The sequence below is a fragment of the Bubalus kerabau genome, chromosome 2 (genome assembly GCF_029407905.1).
Source record: "Bubalus kerabau isolate K-KA32 ecotype Philippines breed swamp buffalo chromosome 2, PCC_UOA_SB_1v2, whole genome shotgun sequence".
Lineage (NCBI taxonomy): Eukaryota > Metazoa > Chordata > Mammalia > Artiodactyla > Bovidae > Bubalus > Bubalus kerabau.
Genome location: NC_073625.1, coordinates 128,723,344 through 128,736,090, shown reverse-complemented (window position 1 = coordinate 128,736,090; position 12,747 = coordinate 128,723,344). Strand labels below are relative to the sequence as shown.

The window sequence follows — 12,747 nt, the reverse complement described above, 5'->3', positions numbered from 1 at the left end:
CAGACGGAGAAATTTAAAAAAAGATATTGTATGTGCACAGTATTTGAAGGAAATAAACAGGAAGGAAATACATCTAAATATTAATAGTGATTATATCTGTGAGATGAACTAAATTTATTTAATGAACATATAGTGCTCTTATTATAAGTTGAATACTAAACTATTAAACTTTTTAAAAGTGCCTGTGAGAAGGTTGAGATTCCACTCATATCACATTTTGCATTAGTTTAATTGGAAAATCTGATTTCAGAAGTAGTAACTTAAATAGCAGAAGAAGAAGGGAAAAGAAACTTAGAAAATGAAAGTCAAATCTAGTTGGTTTAGGAAACCTTAGACGTCCAGAATACAATGGAAGTGTACTTAGTGTCTGGCCTGGAGGGAAAAAGAAACAAGAAGTGGTAGGGCAGGGGTTCATAAAGCGTCCTGGAGAGCAACTAAGAATTTTACCTGGTTTTCATTTTTTAAAGGGCTGTCGTGCCACTTTTGGGATCATTTGGGATTATGCTTATGTCTAAATTATGATATTGACATTGATAGTAAGACTGCGATAAAATCTCTGTCATTTACTTGACAAATATTTGCCAAGTATGTCACACGTACTGTAGTAACTGTGTGTGTACCCTGGGCTGACAGGATATAAACCTTGCCTTTGTGGAGGAAGAGGATCCAGCTTGTAGATTAGTAACTATAGCATGGTGTAAGACATGTCACTGGAGATATGCAGAATGCTGTAAGAACATTTAGGAGGGGGATCTAATGGAAGGGTCAGGAAGGTGTCTTGGATGAAATGATGTCGATGGTGAGTCTCACAGGATGTGTAGAAGTCTGGTTAGGGTTAGGGAAAAGTATTTCAGGTAGAAGGACAGAGTATGTAGAAAGACCTGGAAATAAGATAGAGCAGTGTGTGTTAAGGTAATTGAAAAAAATTCTAAAGTATGGCCACATTTTTAAGTGTAAGGAATTCTGCGGAGAGAGAGAATTCCAGAGAGGCAGGTAGAGACTGAGTTTTATTATCCATAGTAGGAAGTTTGGACTTTACAGCCGCTGAAACCTTTTGCCTTACTTAGTTGCTCAGTCCTTCCAACTCTTTGCGACCCCATGAACTGTAATTCACCATGCTCCTCTGTTATTGGGGATTCTCTAGGTAAGAATACTGGAGCATGTTGCCATGCCCTCCTCCTTCAGGGCATCTTCCCAACCCAGAGATCGGACCCAGTTCTCTCGGCATTGCAGATGGATTCTTTACTGTCTGAATAGAAAAATGTCATAATTTGTAGTTTAGAAAAATTCCCTCTGATTGTTGAATGGAAAATGGATTGAAGTAAGATTGGAGGCACAAAGATGTTAGCAAAATTTTGTGGTCATCCAGATAGAAGATAATGGCAGCTTGAATTAGGACAGTGACAGTTGGGGTTCTAAGACATGAAAGGATTTGAAAGATATTTTAGGAGGTAAATCAGCCTAAAATTTAGGGTTTATTGTACAATTCAATGTGAAAGGTAAGATGAGTAGAGAAGCATCAAAGATTCCTACATTTCAGACTTTATGAACTGAATGTATAGTGGTTTATTTGTAGATTCAACAGGAAATCAGAGGAGAAACAGTTTTATTAGGAGATGGATGAGAGTGGGCGTGCAGAGTAGTGGTGAGGTATGGTGGAAGTAGATAATTAGTTCTTTTTTGGACTTAATGAATTTGAAATGCCTAAAAGACAAGTAGAAGTTTCCTTGTGTGTGTGCATCAAGGGTTGGCTGCATCCCCAAGTATTACAGCTGGAGAAATTGATAAGACTTAGGATCCTAAATCCTGGATTCACTCCCTATTTGTCTACTATAGTTGATTATTCATGTGACCTTCCTAATTAATATGTCTTAATAAAAAGAACATTTTTAGGGACCCACTAAAAAACTTAGATGACAGACTTTTAAATCATATTTTCTCACTTTTTAAAATGTAGGAATATTTTTTTCAAGTGAGGTTTTTAACTTTAGCTATATTAGGGTACAATGTATACAAAATATAATTCATCCATTTCAAGAGAAGAGTTTGACAAGCATGCATGCATGCATGCTAAGTCGCTTCAGTCGTGTCTGACTCTGTGCGACCCCATGGACAGCAGCCCACCAGGCTCCTCTGTCCACAGGATTCTCTAGGCAAGAATACGGAGTGGGTTGCCATGTCCTTCTCTGTTGACAAGCATATGCAGTCTTATAACTGCTACCACAATCTAGATACAGAACAGGTGGTCACTTTTGCAGTTTTTTAGTGAGTCCCAATCCCAGCCCCTGGCAACTGCTGATCTGCTTTGGGAAACAGGGTTTCACCTTTCTAAAATGTCGTTTAGAGAAAAACATAAACTTTGTGGTTTCTTCTGGTGTCTTTCACTTAATGCTTTTGAGACTTACCTGTACTGTTTCTTTTATCAGTAGGTTGTCCCTCTTTATCGCTATGTAATTTTTCAGTTTATGGATATACTGTTTGTTGATCCATTCACCAATAGTTGGTCCTTTTGATTATTTCCAATTTAAGTTACTATGACTAAAGCTATCATGTATATTTACATATAAGCCTTTGTGTGGACATACATCTTTATTTCTCTTGAGTAAATACCAAATAATGAAACCACTGGGTCTTTTGTGAAGTGTATTGTTTCACTTCATAAAAAACTAACAAGACTTTTCTAAAGTGGTTCTGCCAGTTTTCATTCCAGTAATATATGAGAGTATCAATTTCTTCATTGTATGGTTCATCTTTTTAATTTGACCATTCTAGTAGATGTATACTGGTATCTCATTGTGGTTTTATATTTCCCTCCTGACAACTGACATTAAACATCTTTTCATTAAAATATATTAGCAAAAAAGTTATGTTTACCATTCTTATATTCTCCATCCATATATACTCTATGGTGAAAATATCCATTTTTTGACCATTTTTCCCTACTTTTAAAAATTGTATTTGTTTTCTTGTTTTGAGAATTTTTTTTTAGGTAAGTATTAAAAAATCAGATTACATGAATTTAGCAGATGTTTTCTCCCAGTCTGTAGTTTGTCTTTTCGTTTTCCTAATACTGTGTTTTGAATAGCAGAAATTTTAAATTTTGATCAAGTCTAATTTATTGGTTTTGTTTTAGGAATCCTGCTGCTGGGGCTGTAGCTATGAAATCTTTGCCTAACTCAAGGTCACAAAGATATTCTCTAGAAGTTTTATGGTTTTACCTTTAAAGCTGTGATCCATTTTGAAGAAATTTTGGCCTGTGGTGCAAAGTTTAGATGCAAGGCCTTTTTTTCTTGTTCTTTTTTTTGCATTGAGATATCTAATTCTTATAGCATCATTTGACAAAAAGACTGTCCTTTCTCTACTGGATTGTCTTTGTACTTTGTCAAAGATACATCATCTATGTATACTGGGTCTATTTCAGAACTCTGTTCCATGCTCCTGGTCTGTTTGTCTATCTTGATGCCAGTACCACACTGCCTTGATTACTGTAGCTTTATAATGAGTATGAAAATCATGTTATATGTTCTTATTCTTTTTCAAAATTACTTTGTATTTTGTAGTTTTGGGGTTGTTTATGGCATTTCAGTATGAATTTTAAGTTATCTTGTTAACTTCTGCAGAAGCCTGCCTGGATTTTGATTAGGATTGTGTTCAGTATTTAGTCAATTTAAGAATTGACTTAGCAATACTGAATTTTGTGATGCATTAAAAGGTATACTGTTTCATTAATTTAGATTTTCTTTAATTTTTCTCAGAAATATTTTGTAGTTTTCAGTGTAGTTTTCTAAGTGATAGGATTCAATGTAATGTTTTCTCTCAGTTCAGTTCAGTCGCTCAGTCGTGTCCGACTCTTTGCGACCCCATGAATCGCAGCACGCCAGGCCTCCCTGTCCATCACCAACTCCTGGAGTTCACTCAAACTCAACATCCATCAAATCGGTGATGCCATCCAGCCATCTCATCCTCTATCGTCCCTTTCTCCTCCTGCCCCCAATCCCTCCCAGCATCAGAGTCTTTTCCAATGAGTCAGCTCTTTGCATGAGGTGGCCAAAGTACTGGAGTTTCAGCTTTAGCATCATTCCTTCCAGGGCACACCGGGGCTGATCTCCTTTAGAATGGACTGGTTGGATCTCCTTGCAGTCCAAGGGACTCTCAAGAGTCTTCTTCTACACCACAGTTCAAAAGCATCAATTCTTCGGCGCTCAGCCTTCTTCACAGTCCAACTCTCACATCCATACATGACCACTGGAAAAACCATAGCCTTGACTAGACAGACCTTTGTTGGCAAAGTAATTTCTCTGCTTTTCAATATTATACAACTAAAATTTTTTAAAGTGAAATAATAGTTGCCTCCCACTTATCTTGCTCTTATATACTGCCATAAGGAAAACTGGTGTCAACTTGACTTTTCTTAACTTTCCCAGAGACTTAATCTTTTCCTAGAGTGCCAGAATACTTTTTTCCTTATATTAATATTTAAAGACTAATAGTTTAAGATATTGGAGAAGGCAGTGGCACCCCACTCCAGTACTCTTGCCTGGAAAATCCCATGGATGGAGGAGCCTGGTCGGCTGCAGTCCATGGGGTCGCTAAGAGTCAGACACAACTGAGCGACTTTACTATCACTTCTCACTTTCATGCATTGGAGAAGGAAATGGCAACCCACTCCAGTGTTCTTGCCTGGAGAATCCCAGGGACAGGAGAGCCTGGTGGGCTACCGTCTATGGGGTCGCACAGAGTCGGACACGATTGAAGCGACTTAGCAGCAGCAGCAGCAGTTTAAGATAGTACTTAGAATTGACTATTTTCGGTCAGTTTTGCCATATATGTACTGTGGGCCTTTTCAATATGTGAATTTGAGTCTTTTTAGTTTAAAAAAGTTTTCTTGAATTACAGATTTAAATATTTTTTTTCTGCTCCATTATTTTGTGATTCATCTTCAGAAACTTAGGGTATTTGTATATTATATCTTCTTTGTCTTCTATATTTATCACCTTTCTTTGGTCTTTCTTATTTCCTTCTTTGTTTAAATTTCATTTTCTTGGTTATTTTTATTTACGTTCTCCATTTCTATTAACTATACTTTTGATCATATCTGTCCTCCCTTTGGTAGCTTGTAATTCTGTCTTCATTTCTAAGATGACTTTTTTTTCTTTCAGTTTTTTTTTTTTTTTTCCCTCGAGTTCAGTTAGCTCTTATTTCACATTTTCCTACTCTTCATTTCTTTTCTGAATTCTTAAATTTCTGGTTTGTGATGTTCTTTCAAATCTGCAATTGTATGTTTAAATATATTTCATGTATGTTGAGATATTGTTTATAGTTTACTTCTATTTTGTGGCTAGTTCTTATTTTTATTCTTGAGTGCCTTCACTTTCTGGTTTTTTTTGGTGATTTTTTAATGGATTTTTCTGGACTAACAATAATTGGTGATCTTGTTGGATCATGGGGGAAGATTGCATACTATTTTCCACATTCAAGTACCTGCTTTATTTGCTATAACTAAGTGCAGTTTCTTAAATAGTGTCTTTGGGTGTAGTCTGTTTTCTCAATCTTTGACAAGTCTCTTGTTTTAGTAGGATCTTTTTCTTGAGCTCTTCCTTCTTTACCACAGGTCTCCAAGGAATATATTTCCTTTCCCTTTTCTATCTCAAAGGCTGTATCTTATCAAGACCTCTGATTCGTACTTGCCAGACTCCTTCCTTTGATCTTCCTATCAGCCAGTGCTATGACCCACTGGGTTGCAGACCTGGCCTCAGTACTTGCTCACCCAGGATGGATCTTCTTTTTCTTTTGGAGGTGAATTCCATTTGGTACTATATGTGTTCTGTGCCTGCTGAAACCTCGTCATACCCTCCCTTCCTCTACCCAATTCTCTCTTGACGGTTTTGTTTTTTTTTTTAATGGGCTTTGGAGCCAACTTTGCTAGTTGGAGATGTTTACTTTCCCACATTTGTGTAAGTCACAGTTTTTAACATGTGTTGTCCTTCTAGTTTTCCCATTAGTCTGGGTTCTGGGTTATTCTTTTTCTTCTTTTCTATATGTGTGGATCTTATTGGGAGATGTGTGAAGAGATTAGGACAGGGGTTCACAAACTACAGTCTGTAGACCAAATCCACTGCATTTGACCTCTGGCTTGGGTGAGACAGAATATTTTTCTATTTTTAAGGATTATAAAAACGGAAGAATATGTCATGCAAACAACATGTATCCTACAAAATGTAAAATATTTTCTCTCTGGTCCTTTACAATGTTTCTTGACCCCTGGATCAGGATTTAGCCAACTATCATTCAGTTCAGTTCAGTTCAGTCGCTCAGTCGTGTCCGACTCTTTGTGACCCCATGAATCGCAGCCCGCCAGGCCTCCCTGTCCATCACCAACTCCTGGAGTTCACTCAGACTCACATCCATCGAGTCAGTGATGCCATCCAGCCATCTCATCCTCTGTCGTCCCCTTCTCCTTGTGCCCCCAATCCCTCCCAGCATCAGAGTCCTTTCCAATGAGTCAACTCTTCGCATGAGGTGGCCAAAGTGCTGGAGTTTCAGCTTTAGCATCATTCCTTCCAAAGAAATCCCAGGGCTGATCTCCTTTAGAATGGACTGGTTGGATCTCCTTGCAGTCCAAGGGACTCTCAAGAGTCTTCTCCAACACCACAGTACAAAAGCATCAATTCTTCGGCGCTCAGCCTTCTTCACAGTCCAACTCACATCCATACATGACCACTGGAAAAACCATAGCCTTGACTAGACAGACCTTTGTTGGCAAAGTAATGTCTCTGCTTTTGAATATGCTATCTAGGTTGGTCATAACTTTCCTTCTAAGGAGTAAGTGTCTTTTAATTTCATGGCTGCAGTCACCATCTGCAGTGATTTTGGAACCCAGAAAAATAAAGTCTGACACTGTTTCCACAGTTTCCCCATCTATTTCCCATGAAGTGATGGGACCAGATGCCATGATCTTCGTTTTCTGAATGTTGAGCTTTAAGCCAACTTTTTCACTCTCCACTTTCATCAAGAGGCTTTTTAGTTCCTCTTCACTTTCTGCCATACCAAAACTCTGTAATAATTTTAAGGGGCTACAGAAAGAAGTTTTTATGACCAAATTCACAGGTGACTTTGGACTTGAATTTTAGGTCTACTTTTGCACTTCACAAACTGTCATTCTCCATTAGGACATCTTTACATATTATTCCTCTAACAAGCATTGTATAATTAGAAGAATCTTTGTAGAATGATAATGTTTTAACATAAATGTGCCATTTTGGCGGCAGCTGTTAACTACAGTCAAAATATGTCATTGTGTATATCACAACATTTATAATAAAAGTATTTCACCACTTAATTATGTTTATAGTAGTAAACTTGCAATGTGTGTTTCAAAGCAGTGAATACATGTTACCAAAAGGCAAGTGGATAAAGCAGTTCTTTTTTACTTGCTATCAATGCTGTAGTTATTTAATACATATGCTAGTTCTCCATGATTTTGTGTTTACTTGAATAGCACTTGTATCAGCAGATAGTATCTTGTCTGACAGCAGAGTGACATCTCACTTTGGCAGGCTGAGTGTGAGGGGGATGTTGTGTTTGTTTGAATGTGTGTATATTTGTTGTTTTCCTAAGCCTTAGAACTGAGACACTTTCTCGACCATCTTTCCCTCTTCAGACTGGGTCGTGTTTAACCCATGTAAACACCAAAATGCCCTCTGTTTGAGCTTTTCGGATAAGAGTTCCTACAGTTCCCTAGGTAACTCATTTCAGCTTTTCTTAACTAACCGGCCGCAAAGCGTTCTAGGTGAAGAAAAAATTTTTTATAAAGATTTCATTTTCCTCTGTAATTAACTAGACAAATCAGCAGTCATTGTTTAAAATGCTTACTGTGTGTCAGACAAGAAAAGGGAAAGAAGGACATGCTAGTAGAGAAGAGCATGAGCAGAGGGTCTTTGGAGAAGTTGGGGAAGTTTGGGGCCAGTTTAAAGAATAGCAGATATTCTGGTTTGAATGTTAACTATGATGTAGTCTTGAAAGTTTGTGGCTTGGAAATTCTTCTTTAATCTGTTGGTACAATACGTAGTCTATTTCCTTGCTTCGGGGTAGTCAGTAGTAAATTACTGCTTTGTAGATTTAAACATTTCATGCACAGATGGGCATAATAAAGGACAGAAATGGTATGGACCTAACAGAAGTAAAAGAGATTAAGAAGAGATGGCAAGAATACACAGAAGAACTATACGAAAGAGGTCTTAATAACCAGGATAACCACGATGGTGTGGTAATGCATCTAAAGTCAGACATCCTGGAATGTGAAGTCAAGTGGGGCTTAGTAACATTATTACGAACAGAGCTAGTGGAGGTGATGAAATTCCGGCTGAGCTATTTCAAATCCTAAAAGACAATGCTGTTAAAGTGCTGCACCCAGTAGGTCAACAAATTTGGAAAACTTATCAGAGGCCACAGAACTGGAAAAGGTCAGTTTTCATTTCAGTCCTAAAGAAGGGCAATGCCAAAGAATATTCAGACTACCATACAGTTGCACTCATTTCACATGCTAACAAGATAATGCTCAAAATCCTTCAAGCTAGGCTTCAGCTGTTCATGAACCAAGAACTTCCAGATCTACAAGCTGGATTTAGAAAAGGCAGAGGAACAAGAGATCAAATTGCCAACATCCGTTGGATCATAGAAAAAGCAAGAGAATTCCAGAAAAACACCTACTTCTGCTTCATTGACTATGCTAAAAAGCCTTTGACTATGTGGATCACAACAAACTTTGAAAAATTCTTAAAGAAATGGGAATACCACCCCACCTTACCTGCCTCCTGAAAAACCTGTGTGCAGGTCAAGAAACACAGTTAGAATTGGACATAGAATAATAGACTGGTTCCAAATCAGGAAAGGAGTACGTCAGGGCTGTATATTGTCACCCTGCTTATTTAACCTTTGGGCAGAGTACATCGTGTGAAATATCCAGCTGGTAAAGCAAAAATAGGCTGGAATCAAGACTGCTGGGAGAAGTATCAATAACCTCAGATATGCAGATGACACCACCCTTATGACAAAAAGCAAAGAGGAATTAAAGAGCCTTTTGATGAAAGTGAAAGAGGAGAGTGAAGAAGCTGACTTAAAACTTAGCATTCAAAAAACTAAGATCATAGCACCCAGTCCCATCACTTCATGGCAAATACATGGGGAAACAATGGAAACACTGAGAGACTTTATTTTCTTGGGCTCCAAAATCACTGTGGATGGTGACTGCAGCCATGAAATTAAAAGACGCCTGCTCCTTGAAAGAAAAAGCCACGATCAGCCTGGAAAGCATATTAAAAAGCAGAGATATTACTTTGATGGCAAAGGTCTGTATAGTCAAAGCTGTGGTTTTCTCAGTAGTCATGTATGAATGTGAGAGTTGGATCATGTAGAAAGGTGAGCGCTGTAGAATTGATGCTTTTGAATTGTGGTATTGGAGAAGACTCTTGAGAGTCCCTTGGACTGCAAGGAGATGAAACCAGTCAATCCTGAAGAAAATCAACCCTGAATATTCATTGGAAGGACTGAAGCTGAAGCTCCAATACGTTGGCCACCTGATTCAAAGAGCTGACTCATTAGAAAAGACCCTGATGCTGGGAAACGTTGAAGGCAGGAGGAGAAGGGGACGACAGAGGATTAGGTAGATTGTGAGAGGGTAACAGGCAGAAAGGCCAGGGGTCTCCAAACTGAGGAAATAAGCTGCAAGTGTCTCTTAAAATTCTATGTTGCTATGCCGACACCTGTTTTTGCCTGAACTGAACTTTTCTCAAATCTTGAGCTATCCAATGCGTTTTTCTTATGGAAATGTTTTTTTTAAGCTATGTTAATGAAACTATGTATTTGCTTTGGAATTTGCCTTTCTTCAAAATGGTTCCACCTAAGACTAACTTTTGACTGCTAATGGCTCAATGAACCAGTTTTCATATCAATTGCTTTACGGCTGGGGGATGACATACCTCATGCCATCCTATTTCAAAAATGCAAATTGTGGGAGAGGGGCCTGGTGAAACTCCGTCAGCCTTGAGGTGTCTCTCTTATCTGATTAATAACTTTATAACAGGCATAAAATAGCTTATTGAAACTAGCAGATGGGGCACTCTCTGTCCCCCTTCTGATGTCTATGTCAGAAGCTTTCTCTGTCCCTTTTTTTCTTCAATAAAACTCTGCTATACAGAAGCTCTTGAGTGATCCAACCTGATCCCTGGTCCCAAAGTTAAATCTTCGGAGATCACAAATCCAACACTGTTCACCGTAAGCTATCAATTGGATGGCATCACCGACTCAATGGACATGAGTTTGAGCAAGCTCCGGGAGATGGCGAAGGACAGGGAAGCCTGGTGTGCTGCAGTCCATGGGTTCGCAGAGTCAGACATGACTGAGCGACTGAACAACAACAAAGGGCCGAATGTCCTAAGTGAAAGCCTTAGGAAGATCTTCAAGTCTTTTATCACTCTTACTCAATAAGTATTTTCATTTCAGTTTTTTTGTTTGTTTTTTGATTTTTACAGTGTTTTGTTGGTTTCTGCCACACAGCCACAGGAATCAGCCATAATTATACATATATCCCCTCTCTCTTGAGCCTTCCTCCCTTCCCCGCTCCCACTCCTCTAGGTCATTACACAGTGCCAGAATGGGCTCCCTGTGTTATATACAGCAGCTTCTCACTAGCTCTTTATTTTACACATAGCAGTGTATATATGTTGATGTTACTTTCTCTGTTAGTCCCACCCTCTCTCTCCCCAAACTGTGTCCACAAGTCTGCGTTTCCATTCCTTCCCTTCAGTTTCTTCATATATGCGTCCTATAGCTTCTATGTATTTTCAGAATCCAGTGCTGTCATTTACTTGGGTGCAAGTTCTATTCAAAATGTATTTGGCTCTACTTGAGCAGGAACATAAAATAAAAAATGCTGTACTTGGCAGTGTTGTGAAAATAGAATACCTATTCTTTGTATGTATTCTTGAGGATTTTAATATTGTGACAGTTTTACCATAGTAATTTTTAAAAGTATCTATTGTTGAAAATCATTTCTTCCTAGTTGTCATGGAAATTTCTTTTCATGACAGTTAACAACTGTATTTCAGTTATTGTTTCCAAATAGCATGGATGGGCTGATGGTTGAGCATGTAACATGTATTTCATCCTTTTCAGATTCTTGCTCACAAATTGCCTCTTCCCATCAGTATTCTTTCTTTTTTGTTGCCTATAAACGTTGCCTTCCTTTGTTGAATTTTTATAAATTTTAAAAAGTAGTCTTTATTTTTGGTTGTAGTGGGTCTTCTTTGCTGTGGGTAGGTTTCCTCTAGTTGCAGAGAGTAGGGGCTGCTTCCTGGTTGTGGTGCATGGGCTCTGCGGTGCAGGGGCTGCTCTTGCTGCAGAGCACAGGCTGTAGAGTGTGTGGGCTCAGTAGCTGTGGTGTGCAAGCTTAGTGGTTCCACGGCATGCGGAATCTTCTTGGACCAAGGATTGAACTCCAGGGATCTACCTCATGTCCCCTGCATTGGCAGGTGGATTCTTATCCACCATATCACCAGGATAAATCACTTTTGGGTTGTATAACAATCACTTTATTTTTATACTTTTTATTCAGAATATCATATAATATTGAATAATGTAGCCTTCTGTTAAACTCACTAAAAATAACTTGTTAAAGTTATATAAGAAAAAACCTATTGAGGAGTGGTTATCTTATTTGGGAATTTACCTATTAACAAGAATTTAGTATCTTGTTTCCTTCTAAAATTTTCAAATAATACTTACCTTTTTAAAATTTCTTTTTCCTTTTTAGACTTTTGAAGATTTTAAAAATGATAAGCAAGCTGTAGAATATCAGCAACGTATTGTGGATATTTTGTTGAAGGTGAGTATCCCTAGAATGTCTTTGTATTGATATTTATATTTATAAAAGTGAATTACTTTATAGCAAGTTCTAAAATAATCTTGTTTAATAAAGGAATATGTTAAACTCATTTAAAATTTTTATTATGATGTCTTTGTCTTCAAAAGCTAAAGTACTAATTATTCATTCAAAAAATATAATGTATCTCAGCTTTAGACTGGATGTTGGGTACAGAGTGCTACTCTTGAGAAGTGCATGTTGTGATAATTGCTATGTTAGTGTGATTACATTTAGTAATGGAGACTAACTTCAGAATGCTTTGAGAAAAGAATGTTCTGATGCCTGTCTCATACTAGCATCACTGTGTTGCTAAGGTAGTGCCATATGTAGTTTTGCCATGGTACTGAGATGATGGGTAACTTGGGAAGGATTTGAGGCATGCAGAGATGATCATCCCAATCTAAGTCCATCTGGATTCAATTGAAAACTATTTTGAGATTCATGCTGTTGCTAGTGAATGACTGCGGAGACAGATTCTTTTCCTGTCCATCTGCACAGCTTCACCCAGGCCAGTTTCTTCTTGTACTTAAAAACTTAGAGTTTTTATCCTGTTCATTTGGCTATAAAATGGTAGTTTCTTCCTCTTAGTGACTTTTAGATTATTTTGGAGAAGAGACCAAAATTGAAATATTTTCTTTGTGTATAACATTACATTAACTACATTTATAGTAGTTCTTTATAATTTTCAAAGCTCATTTGTATACATGATCTCATTTGAGCTATTTATTAGCCTTATAAAATAGGCAGTGATGAATATGAGAGCTCCCAAATAACGTCAGTTTGATCTTGGTGGCTAGTATGGAGAATTTTCACTTAGGTTTCAAAAT

General features: G+C 37.8%; 1 protein-coding gene across 19 annotated transcripts in view; it reads left to right on the top strand.

The window, feature by feature from the left end:
* VPS8 (VPS8 subunit of CORVET complex) overlaps window positions 1-12,747 on the top strand; it is a 303,545-nt gene that overhangs the window by 124,556 nt on the left and 166,242 nt on the right. For all 19 annotated transcript variants that reach the window (XR_008710494.1, XR_008710495.1, XM_055568849.1 and 16 more), the window contains one exon: window positions 11,810-11,881. Coding sequence is in view for 17 of the 19 variants with exons in the window: in XM_055568849.1 (XP_055424824.1) it covers window positions 11,810-11,881 (72 nt within the window). In the remaining 2 variants the exon portion in view is untranslated. The remainder of the gene's footprint in view (window positions 1-11,809; window positions 11,882-12,747) is intronic.